The sequence below is a fragment of the Aquarana catesbeiana genome, linkage group LG11 (genome assembly GCF_042186555.1).
Source record: "Aquarana catesbeiana isolate 2022-GZ linkage group LG11, ASM4218655v1, whole genome shotgun sequence".
Lineage (NCBI taxonomy): Eukaryota > Metazoa > Chordata > Amphibia > Anura > Ranidae > Aquarana > Aquarana catesbeiana.
The window spans coordinates 113,961,305-113,980,187 of record NC_133334.1 but is presented as its reverse complement, the minus strand read 5'-3'; the positions used below and the strand labels follow the sequence as shown (position 1 = coordinate 113,980,187).

The 18,883-nt window shown below is 44.1% G+C and overlaps 1 protein-coding gene across 2 annotated transcripts in view; it reads left to right on the top strand.

Moving 5' to 3' along the window:
- The window catches only part of LMNTD2 (lamin tail domain containing 2), a 131,374-nt gene that overhangs the window by 93,802 nt on the left and 18,689 nt on the right, over positions 1-18,883 (top strand). For both annotated transcript variants that reach the window (XR_012236687.1, XM_073606069.1), the window contains exons 5-6: positions 8,438-8,583; positions 9,290-9,396. Coding sequence is in view for 1 of the 2 variants with exons in the window: in XM_073606069.1 (XP_073462170.1) it covers positions 8,438-8,583; positions 9,290-9,396 (253 nt within the window). In the remaining variant the exon portion in view is untranslated. The remainder of the gene's footprint in view (positions 1-8,437; positions 8,584-9,289; positions 9,397-18,883) is intronic.

Genomic DNA, 18,883 nt, shown 5'->3' with positions numbered 1-18,883 from the left:
AAGAGGAGGAAAATATAAATAAATGCTGAGGTGAGAAAGAGAAAGAAAACAGAAGCGGTTAAAGAATATCTTATAGATGATATCATAAAGAAATGTACAGAGACTTCCCGTGAGAAGGGATAAAGATCCCCCTCAAGGAAAAAAGTGCAACCGTCAGACTTCCACATATTATAAGTGGAAGAATGAGGGAGGCAGAATAGGGTACACGGATCTCCCGTACCTGGGAGAAGAGCCTTCTAATGAGAACATGACAAAGATGTTCCTAACAGTACACCACACAATCTAGGATAAATTTTGAAAACGGGATCCAACAAAATTAAGGAGGGGAAAACTGGGAAGTGGGAAATTTGAGAATGTTACTAAGCATTTTCAAGATCCCATGGTAAAGTGTGTATCAGGCTGTAATAATTAAGAAGGGAACTGGAGGATGGAATAGAATTAATGGGATCCTAAACTAGTAATAAGTGTAGAACAATAGGTCAACCTGAAGGGTTTGGAGTGAAAAACTCCTATGATATTAACAGCATATTAGAATTCCTAATATTAAACTAAACGTCAACTAAAGATTGAGAACTATAATAAGTAAATCAATTAAATCTTGTGGTCAGACTAAATATTAGAAATACTTTTAGACCATCTGTAAGTATCTTTTGAGGAGGTTTAAAGTATTTTAAATTTTCTACACTATATGTGCAATGGTCTATATTCTAATTTTAGGATATTGACCGTAGTTTTAAAGAAAAAAAAAAAAGGGAGGGGGGAGTATAAAAAGAAAAAATGTAAAAATATAAAAAAAAATACATTTAAAGATAAGTATCTTCAGCTGTGACTAAAAAGATAAATGAGAATTATAAATCATGCGGTAATCATATAAAGGAAATGTAAAATAGAGTTTTTATATTAGTAGATTACTAGTTTCAAGGCAAGAGTGCACGGTGCATCTGTGATGAAAGGTTTTATCAGGATGAAGAATGAACAGTAAGCTCTGCTTAGATTACTTCCTTCAGTCCATGGAATCATTTCTTTCCTGAGGGGGAGATGCAAAGCGACCTCTCTTATGGGATGGATGGTTTCCATTTCTCAAGGTGGATTGAGAGGAGTTGCCTGCGGATGATAAGGATGGTGATCTTCTACGTGTTGAAGTAATACGTGTTGAGGAATCCATTAGGTGCAAGTCTATGAGCGTTTGTTGAAGCTCTTCATTGGATCTACAGATGTATTTCGTTCCATTGTAAGCAAAGCGTACAGAGAATGGGAAGCCCCATTGATAAATGATGCTCTGACCTTGCAATTCCATGAGGAGGGGTTTCATTGCTCGCCTTTTTGATATAGTGACCTGGGATAAATCAGCGAATAGTTGGTAGTTGTTACCTTGAAAATGTAGGTCTTTTTTATCTCTGGCTGATGATAAGAGCTGTTCCTTTGTGCGGTAATAGTGAAATTTCACTATTATATCACGTGGTGGACCGTCTAATTTTTTTGCTGTAAGGGCTCGGTGTATTCTGTCAAACTCCAATCTTTCAATTGGGATATCTGGTTACAGTTCATGACATAGAGCCGTTATGGTGGATCGTAGGTCAATGATCAATTCAGGAATTCCCCTTATGCGTAGATTGGACCTTCTGGCTCTATTCTCCTGGTCTTCCAATTTAGTTTGGAGCATTAGGTTTTCCTCTCTGAGATTTTCCATAGCATTGTTATGTTCTTGTGTGACATTTTCCAAATCATCCATTTGAAGTTCTAATGCAGCTGTGCGGTTGCCTAATTCTCTTATTTCTCTAGTAAGGTTGGTTGTAATTTGCTCAGAGGTTTGTTTTTAGGGCTTTATGCAACATATGTTCAAATTGTTTAAGTATAGCTGGAGCTATTTGTAAATTCTGTGAGGTATCTTGTGAGGTGACAAGTTCACTTTCTGAATCAGCTGGGGAGTCAGGCTGTGTCATTTTGTGCCTGTCAGGCTGTGTCATTTTGTGCCTGTGAGAGCGCACTGAGGCAGTGTATGAAGAGGCGGGCGGTGCCATTTTAACAGCTGCTTTCCCCTGTGAGGTGAGGGGATTCTTTAACTTAGAACGGCCACCTCCCAGAACCATATTTTCCCACAAAAACGGACCCCCGAGTTCCCGGGTAGATACTGAAGCCCGTGGATATTTCAAATACTTGCAGGTTTTATCGGCTCTTCTCTGAGCTCTAACTGTGCATGTCCGCACTGCTAGACTCCGCGCATGCGCCCCCCAGTGCTAAACTTTTCATCCAATTTCTAAATTGCTGCATTTGTAATACTAAAAGCCAATATAAAGGAAAAGTAGTGGTAAAAAGTAGGGTTGCACCGATACCACTTTTTAAGACCGAATACAAGTACCAGGGCGGGACTTACTATCGGGCTTGACTGGGCTCAATCCCATGGGCCCCGCCCAATAGGGGGCCCAGCGGCGCCCACCCTATAGCCAAAAGACAGCTACAGCGCTGACGCCAATTGCCGGGAGAGCGTCCCTGGACGTCCTCCTGTTTACTTCCCCTCTGCGCGAAGCCGCGGGTGTGCATCGGGCGTGCATTGGGGGAGTTCTGTGTTGGCCGTGTCCCTTGGACACAGCCAATCACAGATCGTGCTAAATCAGGCATGTCCAAAGTCCGGCCCGCTGGCCAATCGCGGCCCGCGGTCCGGTTTCGGACGGCCCGCCTGGTAATTTTGACATATATATCTTTTGTGGCCCCCAATGAATCCCCGAGCGCCGGGGGCCACAAAAGATAGATATGCTGGCTGCCTTGGAGGGGGCGGGATGAGCGCCATACAGGAGAGTTTCCTGTTAACACGGCGTCCTGTGTAAAAGGAAGTCCCGTCTCCTGCGCTGCCATTGGACAATTGTTTTGTCCATCATAGGAGGCGGGACTTTCAATTAAAGAGGCTGCCGATAAAAACAGGAGTTTCTCCTGTATGTCTGTTGGCGCTCGTCCCGCCCCCCCTCCCTGTCACCTCCAAGGCTGCAGATGGACATGAATCAGGCTGCACCGACGGAAATGGTGAGTCTGAATTCATGTCAATGTGGTGGGGGCTGCATTCATGTCAGCGATGTCACCCAGCGATGTCACTGTGCATGCGACTGCCTACCCGAGCAGCGGCGGGGTATGTGCAGTTGACATGTTGGGCTGGGGCCGCAGCCAATTCATCCAACGGACAATCCGACCGTGTGTGGGCTTCATCTGACCTTCAGCGGACTGTTTCTGTCGAAAATCAGACGGACTTTAGATTTGAAACATGCTTCAAATCTTTTTTTTTTTTTTAACAAAGGTGCCTCAAATCTTTACGTCGGAACTCCGCCGGACCCAGTTCCTATTGAAAAATTCGCTCGTCTGTATGCTAGTCCAACGAACGAAAACTGACTATAGGGCAACTATTGGCTACTGGCTATGAACTTCCTTATTTTAGTCCGGTCGTACGTCATCACGTACGAATCCATCGGACTTTATTGTGATCGTGTGCAGGCAAGTCCGTTCGTTCGTAAGTCCATCGGAAGTCCGTCGAAAGTCCGTCCAAAGTCCATCGGAAAGACTGTCGGACCTTTGTTGCCGAAAAGTCCGCCCGTGTGTACAGGGCATAAAGGTGTCAACGTACCAAGATTTTTTAGACAATTTCATGCTCCCAACTTTGTGGGAACAGTTTGGGGATGGCCCCTTCCTGTTCCAACATGACTGCGCACCAGTGCACAAAGCAAGGTCCATAAAGACCTGGCTGAGCGAGTTTGGGGTGGAGGAACTTGACTGGCCTGCACAGAGTCCTGACCTCAAGCCGATAGAACATCTTTGGGATAAATTAGAGCGGAGAATGCTAACCAGGTCTTCTCGTCCACATCAGTGCCTGACATTACAAATGCGCTTCTGGAAGAATGATCAAACATTCCCATAGACACACTCCTAAACCATGTGGACAGCCTTCCCAGAAGAGTTGAAGCTGTTATAGCTGCAAAGGGTGGGCCAACTCAATATTTAACCCTACGGACTAAGACTGGGATGCCATTAAAGGTTTATGTGCGTGTAAAGGCAGGCATCCCAATGCTTTTGATAATATAGTGACCAGGGCTTGAAAATTCCGCTCGCCAAATGCGAGGGTAAATTCCTTTCTGGTGAGCACTGTAATGCCCTGTACATTTATTGATAGAGCGGGTGGCTTGCAATGTGATGCACAGGCCCTGGGGATCGATTTGCATTCTACTTGCGCTCCAAGCCTCATTTTGAAGCCGATTTCCGGTTTCCGACTTCTGGCTTCTTCAGCATCGCCATTACACTGGCAGCGCCATTGAGGGGACAGGTGCAGGAGAGGTCCGCTCTCCTCCACTGAGGGAGACACAAGGAGAGGTCCGCTTTCCACCGCCGTGGCGGACATGTGAAGGAGAGGCCTGCCAATGGTGCACATCCCTACACCCGCCAGCTTAAGGTAAATGACCTGGGGACCCTGATGTAAGAGGGGGGCCCCCTGGGGACACTTATTTAGGGGGGACTCTGGGGACCCTGATGTAAGGGGGGCTCTCTGGGGACACTAATGTAAGAGGGGCTCTCTGGGGACCCTGATGTAAGGGGAGGCTGTCTGGGGACCCTGATGTAAGGGAAGGCTCTCTGGGGACCCTGATTTAAGGGGAGGCTCTCTCTGGACCCTGATGTAAGGGGAGGCTCTCTGGGGACCCTGATGTAAGGGGAGGCTCTCTGGGGACCCTTATGTAAGGGGAGGCTTTCTGGGGACCTTCATGTAAGGGGGGCTCTCTGGGGACCTTGATGTAAGGAGAGGCTCTCTGGGGACCTTGATGTAAGGAGGGGCTCTCTGGGGACCCTGATGTAAGGGGAGGCTTTCTGGGGACCCTGATGTAAGGGGAGGCTTTCTGGGGACCCTGATGTAAGGGGAGGCTCTCTGGGGACCATGATGTAAGGGTGCTCCCTGGGGACCCTGATGCAAGGGGAGGCTTTCTGGGGACACTGATATAAGGGGGGGGCTCTCTGGGGACACTGATGTAAGGGGAGGCTTTCTGGGGACCGTGATGTAAGGGGAGGCTCTCTGGGGACACTGATGTAAGGGGAGGCTCTTTGGGGACACTGATGTAAGGGGAGGCTCTCTGGGGACACTGACGTAAGGGGGGACTCTCTGGGGACACTGATGTAAGGGGAGGCTTTTTGGGGACACTGATGTAAGGGGAGGCTCTCTGGGGACCCTGATGTAAGGGGGGGCTCTCTGGGGATCCCTGATGTAAGGGGGTGCTCTCTGGGGACCCTGATGTAAGGGGGCACTCTCCGGGGACCCTGATGTAAAGGGGCGCTCTCTTTTTCTAAATAAAAATGTAATTTCATAAGCTTTAAGGGGGCGGAGTTGGGGGACGGACCTGGGCAAGGTTTGGTGGGGCAACTGGTGAAGAGTAAGGTTTTTGCCTGGCTAGTAGGCCTAGACTTGAAATTTTAAGCCCTGATATAGTGTATTTATTTCTATGGCTATGCTATGCAGGGTTGCATTGCTCTGTGTGCGAGTTAATAAACCAGTGATATGTGTTAGTTTTTTCAGGCCTGTGGGGTATTTCTGATTGGTAAATTACATAGAATTGATTAACTTTTCAAAATGATTCAATAACATTATTATTATTATTAATATTATACAGGATTTATATAGCGCAGTTTACACAGCGCTTATATAGCGCCATAAGGGATTTGCTAATACCTGCCTCTGCACTGAGAACTGGGTGGATCCCGGCTGTAAAGTCGGGATCTTTCCCCAGCCTGGACTGGCTGAGTGACGTCAGCTGGCAGCGGGCTTTAGCCCAATGTCACCTGAAAATGGGTCACAGGAGTGCAGAACAAACTGTATTTAGGTTGTAAGCTCTAACGAGCAGGGCCCTCTAATTCCGCCTGTATTGAATTGTATTGTAACTGTAGTGTTTACCTTAACATTGTAAATCACTGCCCAAACTGTTGGTGCTTTTTCATAAATCACTGCCCAAACTGTTGGTGCTTTACAAATCCTGTATAATAATAATTCCTGTGATCCATGGGAGAAGTATAGCCAAAAAAGTAGGGTTGTCCCCGATACCGATACTAGTATCGGTATCGGCACCGATACCGAGCATTTGCCCAAGTACTTGTACTCGGGCAAATGCTCCCGATGCTTCCCCCGATACCTGGAAGACAGCTGTGATCGGCGCGTGGGGGAGTTACAAGATTCTCCCCCAGCGGCTTTCAGCAGCTTTAGTGACATACAGCGGTGATCGCTCACAGCTGACTGTCACTGCATCCTCCTCCATGCCCCCTCCTTTCCTCTGTCCCCTCCGTTCCTCTCTCCTTCCCTGTGTCTCTCCGCTGTCCCCTCCATTCCTCTCTCCTTCCCTGTGTCTCTCCGCTGTCCCCTCCGTTCCTCTCTCCTTCCCTGTGCCTCTCCGTTGTCCCCTCCGTTCCTCTCTCCTTCCCTGTGTCTCTCCGCTGTCCCCTCCGTTCCTCTCTCCTTCCCTGTGCCTCTCCGTTGTCCCCTCCGTTCCCCTCTCCTTTTCTGTCCCCCTCCGTTCTCCCCCTCCGTTCCGCCGTCCTCCTCTTCCTTCCTTTGTGAATGGATAGAGTCAGCTGACTCTGTCCATTCACATAACTGAAACATTGTAATCTCCTGTGATTACGATGTGTCATTTTATGAATGGAGAGGAGCCTCTGTCTTCTCTCCATTCATTCTCAGTGCAGCTGAGGCTGCAGAGAAAGGGACTGGGGAATCTCTATCCTCTGTCTCTTTCTCTGTCTCAAGGGGGAGATTTCAGAGGTCTGTTAAGACCCCTGATATCTCACCAAAGCCCCCCAACAGGGCTGATTAAAAAAAAAAAACACACACATATTGCAATAAAGAACAAATAAAATATTATTGTAAAAAATAAAAATTGTAAATAAAAAAAAAAAACACACACACATACACCGTTTACCCCTGCCCCCCCCCCCCCCAAAAAAAAGAAAACACTGTTAAAAAAAAAACATTAAAAAAAACACTGTCACGTGACATTAAAAAAAAGTATCGGTAATCGGTATCGGCGAGTACTTGAAAAAAAGTATCGGTACTTGTACTCGGTCCTAAAAAAGTGGTATCGGGACAACCCTACAAAAAAGCATTGGTCATACTTCTCTTTAAATCTCTTCTTGGCCTGCACTTGAACTGCTTTAAACAGATTTTGCATTCCCATATACTTGCTTGGGATTGCCTTTAAGTCATTGAAAAAAAAATCAAGGTGCTCTAATGATGGCGGTGCAAAGCAACTGGCTCCCTGTGTTCAGTGTGCAGAGGTGAAGCTGCTCACACAGAATCTGAGCAGAACCTGGAAGATGGCGGTTATTGCTGTAGTAGTGCCAACTACTACATTGATTTTTCAGCTTTCCCAGTGCCCCATCGGGTATAAGATATGCATACTTACATTGTACCAAACTGGACCAATGTAACTATGCAATGCTTATAATACCTAGAGTACAGAATTAAGCCTATACATTTTTTTCATGTATATGCCCACAATTTTAGGTAGCCCCCAAGTTTTAATTTGATCACTTTTACACAAGTCCAGAGTTTAGTTTTCTGCTAGAAGATAGATTCATTAAAGCGGTATATTTGCTCTTACTACTACCATCTGGACTCAACCACGGGAATTTCCATAAGAATTAGCAACAATAAACTATGTTGAAATTAAAATGGAAGTAAACCCTGATGGGTTTGACTTTTTCTTTATTCCCCTGCAAAGTAAAAGCATAATGGGCTAGTATGCATCGCATACTAGCCCATTATGTGGCACTTACCTGGAAACGAAGTCCGCAAAGTCCCCTCTGGTGGAAGCATCCATCTTCAACCCCTCTTCTTCCTGGGGCCACGGGCTCCTGCTCTGTGACTGTCCGGTGTCACGTGACATCACTCCCGCACGATAGTCACGGCACGGGCCCTATAGAAATGGCACGATCGTGCTGTTTCTAAAGTGCGCATGTGCCAATGATGTTGGCGTATGTGTATATGGTAAATATCTCTTAAACCATGCAGGTTTTGGAGATATTTCCAGTACCTACAGGTAAGCCTTATTATAGGCTTACCTGTAGGGAAAAGTGATCTGTAAGGGTTTAAAACCACTTTAAGGGCCTTGTATATCTGCATGTTCTTCCATCCATGATCTGTGTTACATGTTCTGAGCCACCAACCACAAGAAAGTTTTAATCTGATTGGTGATTGTGGGGAAAAACATCAGTTCTTATTAAGATCCGGATATATAAGTGCCTAAATGAGTACCAGTTATTGTGACTAATATATTTATAAAGTGTTTGTTAACTTTAATATGTTTCCTAATATAAATCTACATTCAATCTACATTTACTGTAAAGTTTGATACACAATCTTTTGCTTAGCTTTACTGCTTCTTTCCATGTTCATTTTATGTACTGTATATATTGTCTCTGTCTGCAGCCTGTAGCATCCCATCAGACTGAAGAGTCACCTATGTATACCAGCGTAAGAAAGAGTGCATCACAGAATCAGAAAATCAGAAGGTGGCCTGTTTTAGACCAGCACCAATATAGCTGCAACCTACCATCACCTGCTATTCTCCCCAGGTAAAGTTGAATTTATAGTCAAACCGTTTTTGTTTTAGATAGAGTAGGGGGTGGTTAAAACCCTTGCAGATTATTTATGCTGCATTTGAAACATTGGGGAAATTTTCTTTCATTTCTCGTCCCAGTGACAAAACAGGATGTCAGAGCAAATCTCCTAAAGCGAGGGGAATTCCCTCTTAGACAGCTGATCCCGGAACAGATGTACCAATTGGAAGATTTCCCCTTACCTCTTGTTCTTCTGATAACTCCAAATTTTTGGATTTTCCCTCATTTTTTGTCTCTGTGGCAAGGTGGTAGTGATCACCAGTAAAAGTCCCTACACATATACAAGGGGCATGTATGAGTGTGGCTACAGAGCAGGGAATGCCTTGGCTGCTTATGATTGGTGGTGTGCAGTGATGGTTTCCTGGCAGGAAAGCTTAGGTGGGTTCGGACTAGGATCCAAACACTCCTGAGCTCATCCCTGGTCACTAGTACATATAGAGTGGTTAATCTCCCCAATAGGTACACAGAGAGCAATACAAACATGGCAGAGGGTCCAACCCTTCCCCACTCTTTCCAAAATGAAAAACAAAAAAGGCTTTCACTAGAGATGCACTTTAAACAATGCTAAAATCAGGTTTGTTATTGATTGCCATTTTTAACGTGTTCTATTTTTTTTATTGCTAGTGAATCTAATTTCTTTGTTCGTTTTTTTATTTTATAGAAGACACAGTGTCTCTGCTATGCCGTACCTGGACAGTAGGGCACCTCAGAATATGTCTAACCCAGCTAATGCTGTACAGCAGCTTTCTCCTGCTTTCAGAAATCCAGGTATGCCACCAGCAGAATGAAAGTGTAATATGTACAGGTTCAGATAGACAGACATATCAAAATACAAATTTTACAGACTGGCTAAAAACATAGACAAAGATTTAGGGGGCACACCCTAAAAAATGCATAAAAGATGGTGCAGCCATAAGACCATACAAACAGAAAAAAAGATTACAGCACACACATACAAAAATTAGTCACACTATAAGGTCATATAGTTCTAAGCCCACTTACTGCGACAAAGTACCCGAATTAGTGGGTCCTACGCTAACAAATCTTACTTTTACAAATCAGTTACAAATAAAGCATTTAGTTATGTCCATATATAAATATGTGACATGTAGGGAGTTTATCAGCACAGAGGTTAACCACTTCAGCCCGGAAGAATTTACCCCCTTCCTGACCAGAGCACTTTTTACAATTTGGCACTGCATCGCTTTAACTGGTAATTGCGCGGTCATGCTGTACCCAAACAAAATTTGCATCCTATTTTTCCCACAAGTAGAGCTTTCTTCTGATGGTATTTGATTGCCTCTGCGATTTTTATATTTTGCGATATTAACAGAAAAAGACCGAAAAAAAATGATATTTTCTACTTTTTTTTATTAAAAAAATTTAATAAACTCAATTATAGTCATACATTTAGGCCAAAATGTATTCAGCCACATGTCTTTGGTAAAAAAAATGTCAATAAGCATATATGTATTGGTTTGCGCAAAAGTTATAGCATCTACAAACTAGGGTACATTTTCTGGAATTTACGCAGCTTTTAGTTTATGACTACCTATCTCATTTCTTGAGGTGCTAAAATGGCAGGGCAGTACAAACCCCCCCCCCCCCCAAATTACCCCATTTTGGAAAGTAGACGCCCCAAGGAAATTGCCTAGAGGCAGGTTGAGCCCATTGAATATTTTATTTTTTTGTCACAAGTGATTGAAAAATGACCAACAAAAATACACAAAGTTGTCACTAAATGATATATTGCTCACACATGCCATGGTTATATGTGGAATTACAAAATACATTCTGCTGCTTCTCCTGAGTACGGGGCTACCTCATGTGTGAGACTTTTTGGGAGCCTAGCTACGTACAAGACCCCGAAAACCAATCACCGCCTTCACGATTTCTAAGGGTGTAAATTTTTGATTTCTCAGCTCACTACCTATCACAGTTTTGAAGGCCATAAAATGCCAAGATAGCACAACCCCCTCCCCCCCCAAATGACCTCATTTTGGGAAGTAGACACCCCAAGCTATTTGCTGATAGGCATGTTGAGTCCATGGAATATTTTATATTTTGACACAAGTTGCGGGAAAATTATTACTATTATTTATTTTTTTTACGCAACATTGTCACTAAATGATATATTGTTCAAACATGGCATAGTTATATGTGGAATTACACCCCAAAATAAATTTTGCTGCTTCTCCTGAGTACGTGGATACCACATGTGTGGAACTTTTTGGCAGTCTAACTGCGTACAGGACCCCGAAAATCACCGCCTTCAGACTTTCTAAGGGCGTAAAATTATGATTTCACTCCTCACTGCCTATCACAGTTTCGGAGGCCATGAAATGCCCAGATAGCACAACCCCCCCCAATGACCCTATTGTGGAAAAAAGACACCCCAAGCTATCTGCTGAGAGGCATGTTGAGTATTTTGCAGATCTCGCTTTTTGTCAAATTTTGTCAAATACATTTTTCTTTTCTTTCTTCATTTTCAAAAATAAATGAGATCTGCAAAATACTCACCATGCCTCTTAGCAAATACCTTGGGGTGTCTACTTTCCAAAATGGGGTTATGGGGGGGGTTGTGCTATCTGGACATTACAGGGCGTCCGTAAATGTGATAGGTAGTGAGGAGTAAAATCACAATTTTACGCCTTTAGAAAGCCTGAAGGCGGTGCTTGGTTTTTGGGGTCCTGTACGCAGCTAGTCTCCCAAAAAGTCTCACACATGTGGTATCCCTGTACTCAGGAGAAGTAGCAGAATGTATTTTGGGGTATAATTCCACACATAACCATGCTATGTTTGAACAATATATCATTTAGTGACAACTTTGTGTAAAAAAAAAATTTTTTAATTTTCCAGAAACTTGTGGCAAAATATCAAATATTCCATGGACACAACATGCCTCTCAGCAAAAAGCTTGAAGTGTCTTCTTCCCAAAATGAGGTCATTGGGGGGAGGGGGGGGGGGTTGTGCTATCTGGACATTTTATGGCCTCCGAAACTGTGGGTAGGTAGTGAGGAAGTGAAATCACCATTTTATACCCTTAGTAAGCCTGAAGTCCTATACACAACTAGGCTCCCTAAAAAGTCTCACACATATGGTATCCCCGTACTCAGGAGAAGCAGCAGAATGTTTTTTGGGGTGTAATTTCATATATGCCCATGGCATGTTTGAGCAATAGATCATTTAGTGACAACTTTGTGCAAAAAAAAAAAGTGTCATTTTCCCAAAACTTGTGGCAAAATATAAAATATTCCATGGACTCAACATGCCTATCAGCAAAAAGCTTGGGGTGTCTACTTTCCACAATGGGGTCATTTGGACTTTTCGACCGGACTGGTCCGATGAACTGAGTCCGGCGGGCAATCCGATTGTGTGTGGGCTTTATGGGACCTTCAGCAGACTTTTCAACTCGAAAATCTGATAGACTTTAGATTTGGAACATGCTTCAAATCCTTACGTCGTAACTCCGCTGGACCCTGAAATCCGCCCATCTGTATGCTAGTCCGACAGACAAAAACCAACGCTAGGGCAGCTATTGGGTACTGGCTATCAACTTCCTTATTTTAGTCCGGTGTACGTCATCACGTACGAATCCGTCGGACTTTGGTGTGATCGTGTGTAGGGAAGTCCATTCATTAAAAAGTCCATCAGAAGTACATCAAAAGTCCGTTGAAAGTCCATCGGAAAGTCCGTTGGACCAGTCCAGACGAAAAGTATAATAAAATGGTAGGTGTTGCAATTTTTTTTTTCACACAGTATTTGCGCAGTGATTTTTCAAATGCAATTTTTAGGGGAAAAAACTCACTAAAACACACTATATTGGCCAAATGGTTGATGAAATAAAAAAGATGATCTTATGCCGAGAACATGGATACCAAACACGACATGCTTTAAAATTACACACAAGCGTGCAGTGGCGACAAACTGCATACATTTTTAAAAGCCTTTACAGGTTACCATTTTAGATTTACAGAGGAGATCTACTGCTAAAATTACTGACCTTGATCTGACCTTCGCGGTGATACGTCACATGCATGGTGTAATTGCTGTTTATATTTGACACCGGACCAACGCTTGCGCTCGCCTTTGCGCATGAGTATGGGGGGACAGGGGTGCTTTTTTAATTTTTTAAAATTATTTATTTTGTTTTTTTTTTATATCTTTAAACGGTTCCTTTCAATTTTTTAAAATCATTTTTATTGTTATCTCAGGGAATGTAAATATCCCCTATGATAGCAATAGGTAGTGACAGGTACTCTTTTTTGAAAAAATTGGGGGCTATTAGACCCTAGATCTCTCCTCTGCTCTCAAAGCATCTGACCACACCAAGATCGGTGTGATAAAATGCTTTGCCAATTTCCCAATGGCGCTTTTTATATCTGGCGAAACCAAGTCATGAAATGCTTCTAGCTTCCAGTTTCATAGGCCATAGAGATGAATGGAGCCGTTCTGGTCTCTGATCAGCTCTATGGGCAGCTGGCGGAACCACCGGCTGCATTCTCGGGTTCCCTGTTGGGACAGGAGAGCCCAAGAAAACCATGGAAGACGGAGGGGGGGGGGGACCGTTCCCTCCCACTGCTTATAAAAGTAGTCTAGAGGCTAATTAGCCGCTAGGATTGCTTTTACATGAAAGCTGACTGCTGGCTGAAAAGAATGATACCGAGATGATACCTAAACCTAAAGGCATCATTCTGGTATAACCTCTCAAAGTCCAGCAACATACCAGTACATTGCTGGTCCTTGTTGGGCGTACATTGTAATGTTCTTTTTTTCATGCAGCCTGTGGGCTGAACAAAAAAAAGACACTGATCGGTGGGTATGCCCACCATTAGAATACCGCCCTTCATCCACCCACTTCTAATGATGGGCATATATGCACCATTTTCTCTGGAGGTGAAATCACCTCCTACAGCGCTGGTGCTGATTTACGTATCGTGGGAGCAAACGCTGTTGCTGTCAAGATAAATAAATCAGTGCTGCAGAATGGTGTACCTACTAGGCAAATGATGGTTAACAATGAAACGAAGTAACATTACAGTATAACAGTAAGACTTACCACACCTGCAAAGCAAATACAATAAAACAGTAAAAATAAAACATTTTTTAATGCAATCTGTGCCTAAAAAATATATGCCGAAGCATGGGGGGCATCCGCCCCTGATGCTAGGAGCAAATCGTTCCTTCACCCCTGCCACCATGCTTCGGCATATATGCACTTTTTTTTAACTGTGGTGGTGAAATCACCTCGACAGCGCTGGAGTCACAGCTTTACATATCGTGGAGCAAACACTGTTGCTCTCAAGATAAATAAGCCCATGCTGCAGCTCAATGGCGTACCTGAAAACAAAAAAATGGTTAACAATAAAACATAGTAAACAGTAAAGTATAAAAGAATTACATACCCGAAAAGCAAACATGATAAAACTAGTAACAATAAAACATTGCATTGTAGAATACAGTAAAAAAGAGCAGAACAATAGAGAGAGAACAATAAAATGACAACTATTTTTGTTTTTTTTTAAACTTTTATTTATTTATTTATTTATTTTTTTCACACTTTTTTTTGTAACTGTAATGCCCCGTACACACGATCGGACATTCCGACAACAAAATCCAATTTTTTTGCATACACACGGTCACACAAATCTTGTCGGAAATTCCGAATGTCAAGAACGCGGTGGCGAACAACACGTACGTCGAGCCGAGAAAATGAAGTTCAATAGCCAGTGCGGCTCTTCTGCTTGATTCTGAGCATGCATGGAACTTTGTGCGTCAGATTTGTGTAACAGATTTTGATGTCAGGAAATTTAAGATCCAGATCTCAAATTTTGTGTGACGGAAATTCCGATGGAAAAAGTCCTATGGAGCCTACACGTGGTCGGAATTTCTGACAACAAGCTCCCATCGAACATTTTCCATCGGGGCATGTGTACGGGGCATTACGGTTGTAGTGGTTGTAACTGTAATGGTTCCAGGTTTGGGTCTCCCAAAATGCAATGGCATCTTTGGAGACCCTGTGTAAGTGTGTACTAGTCTGTGCTGTGGTGTACCCTACGCTAAAACTCCACTAGTGAGTGGTAGCATTCAAAACATTCACCAATGCAAAGACCAGGATGGTCAGGACAGGAGGGACAAAAATAGCGGGTGTCATGCCTATAGCCACGCTTTCTACAGACACAACATTTTCTTTGGGGGGCTCGTTGGGTAGGGGTACCAGAGAGGACATACGGAAAATGCCTCTCATGCAGCCGGCTTACTGCATTTGCGGTGGGAAGTTGGGCCAAAGCACCGTCTAGAAACAGAAGGGCTCTGATGATCTCTTCCTGGAATTTAAGGAAGGATCCAGTTCATCCTGAAGCTTTGTATAGCACATAAGCATTCAGCAAAGCCAATTGAAATAAACAGACACTTTTTTGTACCAGCATCTGGTCTTAAGGGCAATTAGGTATGGCACCAACAACTGGTCGTTGAGGTCCACCCCTCCCATATTAAGGTTATATTTGTGGACATAGAGGGGTTTCTCCACAACACCATTCGCTGTAGGAATTTGGACTGTCATGTCTGAGTGAAGGAAGGAAAGAACGAAAACATTCTTATTATCCCTCCACTTCACAGTGAGCAAGTTATTACTCTTCAAGCAGGCCCAGCCTAAGATGGGATTCTACAAGCCGCTGGGGCAAGCACCGGCGATTAGATCGCACTGTGCCACATGCTCCAATTTGTTGATCAAACAAGTGACTAAAAAGTGGCACGCTCATGTAATAATTGTCCACATACAAATGGTACCCCTTTCCGAATAAGGGTGGCACCAAGTCCCACACAATCTTACCAGCGCTCCCTATGTAATCTGGGCAGTTTGGCGGCTCTCGTAAACCATAAAACTATATGTGTAGCCTGTGGCCCTGTCACAGAGCTTATACAATGGAGCAAAAAAGTATTTAGTCAGCCACCAATTGTGCAAGTTCTCCCACTTAAAAAGATGAGAGAGGCCTGTAATTGTCATCATAGGTATACCTCAACTATGAGAGACAAAATGTGGAAACAAATCCAGACAATCTGTCTGATTGTCTGATTTTTGAAATAATTTATTTGCAAATTATAGTGGAAAATAAGTATTTGGTCAGTATTAGAAGTTCATCTCAATACTTTGTTATATATCCTTTGTTGGCAATGACAGAGGTCAATCGTTTTCTGTAAGTCTTCACAAGGTTGTCACACACTGTTGCTGGTATGTTGGCCCATTCCTCCATGCAGATCTCCTCTAGAGCAGTGTTGTTTTGGGGCTGTCGCTCGACAACACGGACTTTCAACTCCCTCCAAAGGTTTTCTATGGAGTAGAGTTCTGGAGACTGGCTATGCCACTCCAGGACCTTGAAATGCTTCTTATGAAGCCACTCCTTCATTGCCCGGGCGGTGTGTTTGGGATCATTGTCATGCTGAAAGACCCAGTCAGGTTTCATCTTCAATGCCCTTGCTGATGGGAGGAGGTTTGCACTCAAAATCTCACGATACATGGCCCCATTCATTCTTTCATGTACATGGATCAGTCGTCCTGTTCCCTTTACAGAGAAACAGCCCCAAAGCATGATGTTGCCACCCCAATGGTTTACAGTAGGTATGGTGTTCTTTGGTTGCAACTCAGCATTCTCTCTCCTCCAAACACAACGAGTTACGTTTCTACCAAACAGTTCTACTGGTTTCATCTGACCATATGACATTCTCCCAATCCTCTTCAGGATCATCCAAATGCTCTCTAGCAAACCTCAGATGGGCCCGGACATGTACTGGCTTAAGCAGGGGGACACGTCTGGCACTGCAGGATCTGAGTCCCTGGCGGCGTAGTGTGTTACTGATGGTAGCCTTTGTTACGTTGGTCCCAGCTCTCTGCAGGTCATTCACTAGGTCCCCCCGTGTGGTTCTGCCATTTTTGCTCACCGTTCTTGTAATCATTTTGACCCCATGGGGTGAGATCTTGCGTGGAGCCCCAGATCGAGGGAGATTATCAGTGGTCTTGTATGTCTTCCATTTTCTAATTATTGCTCCCACAGTTGATTTCTTCACACCAAGCTGCTTGCCTATTGCAGATTCAGTCTTCCCAGCCTGGTGCAGCTGGGGACGCTAGTGTACAACTGATCAGATCAGATATTGATCCGTTCAGACACTATACTACTAAGGGAGGTGTATGGTGCGTGCGTGGGTGTTAGTGCTACCGGCACTAATCTGACACTGCCTGGGGCGACGCCGACCCTATCTGACGCTAAAACCTAACTTATATCACCCGCCGGGCCATCAGGGGCTTAAACCTTTATTGGGTAATATACGGCAGGTGCCCTGATGCTATAACAAGCAAACTAACTAACCAGCGGCACCCGTAACACTAATATGGTGATCACTGGTGACAGGGGATGAAAGGGTTAACTAGGGGGCAATCAGGGGGTTAAAACCTTTATTAGGTAATATATGGGGGTACCTGAGGCTATAAAAACCTGATGGTGAAACTAATCACCTAACTAACTAGCTTCACCAGTGACACAAATATGGCGATCGATTAGTGACACTGGCGACAGGGGGTGAAAGGGTTAACCAGGGGGTTAAAACCTTTATTAGGTAGTATATATGGGGGTACCTGAGGCTATAAAAACCTGACAGTGAAACTAATCACCTAACTGACTAACTAGCCTCACCAGTGACACAAATACGGTGATCGATTAGTGACACTGGCAACAGGGGGTGAAAGGGTTAACCAGGGGGTTAAAACCTTTATATGGGGGTACCTGAGGCTATAAAAACCTGACAGTGAAACTAATCACCTAACTGACTGACTAGCCTCACCAGTGACACAAATACGGCGATCGATAAGTGACACTGGCGACAGGGGGTGAAAGGGTTAACCAGGGGGTTAAAACCTTTATATGGGGGTACCTGAGGCTATAAAAACCTGACGGTGAAACAAATCACCTGACTGGCTAACTAGCATCACCAGTGACACAAATACGGCGATCGATTAGTGACACTGGCGACAGGGGGTGAAAAGGTTAACTGTGGGGCGATCAAGGGGTTAAACCTTTATTAGGAGGGTTTAGGGGGGTAACCTAGACCTAACGGGGGCTACTACTAACTGCCCTAACAGTTATTGAAGTCACAAATGACACCAATGTAGTGATCAGTGAAAAATCTGAAAACTGCAATTGGTGACACAGTGACAGGGAGTGAAAGGGTTAACTGGGGGGCAATCTGTGGGTGATCAGGGTTGTGGAAAGTGTACCTATGTGTGCTAATGTCAGTGTGCTGTTGGTGTAACTCACGTTTAGATGTCTCCTCTCTTTCACTGGAATCCAAAAGACTCCACGAGGAGAGATAACATCACTTCCTCCTGCCTGTGTTTACACTTACACAGGCGGGGGAAGGTTTTCATTCGTTGGGAGCGATCGCCAGGACCAGACCATAAATCATTGGTCTCGCCCTGGAGACTGATTGCTCCTCTAACGAACCCGACCGCCGGGGGGATTAATCAAGGGATTATTCATATCCCTTGAAATTTTCCACATTTTGTCATGTTACAACCAAAAATGTGAATGTATTTTATTTGGGTTTATGTGATAGGCCAACACAAAGTGGCACATAATTGTGAAGTGGAATATGTGAAAAGCGTGGTGTGCATTTGTATTCAGCCCCCGAGTCAATACTTTGTAGAACCACGTTTCACTGCAATTACAGCCGCAAGTCTTTTTGGGTATGTCTCTACCAGCTTTGCACTAGAGAGTGAAATTTTTTCCCATTCTTCTTTGCAAACTAGCTCAAGCTCTGTCAGATTGGACGGAGAGCATCTGTGAACAGCAATTTTAAAGTCTTGCCACAGATTATCAATTAGCTTTAGGTCTGGACTTTGACTGGACCATTCTAACACATGAATATGCTTTAATCTAAACTGTTCCATTATAGCTCTGACTGTATGTTTAGGGCCGTTGTCCTTCGGTGAACCTCGGTTGTCCTTCAGTGAACCTCTGCCCCAGTCTCAAGTCTTTTGCAGACTCTAACAGGTTTTCTTCTAAGATTGCCCTGTATTTGGCTCCTTCCATCTTCCCATCAACTCTGAACAGCTTCCCAGTCCCTGCTGAGGAAAGGCATCCCCACAACATGATGCTGCCACCACCATGTTACATGGGATGGTGTGTTCAGGGTGATGTGCACTGCTAGTTTTCTGCCACACATAGCATTTTGCTTTAGGCCAAAAAGTTCAATTATGACCAGA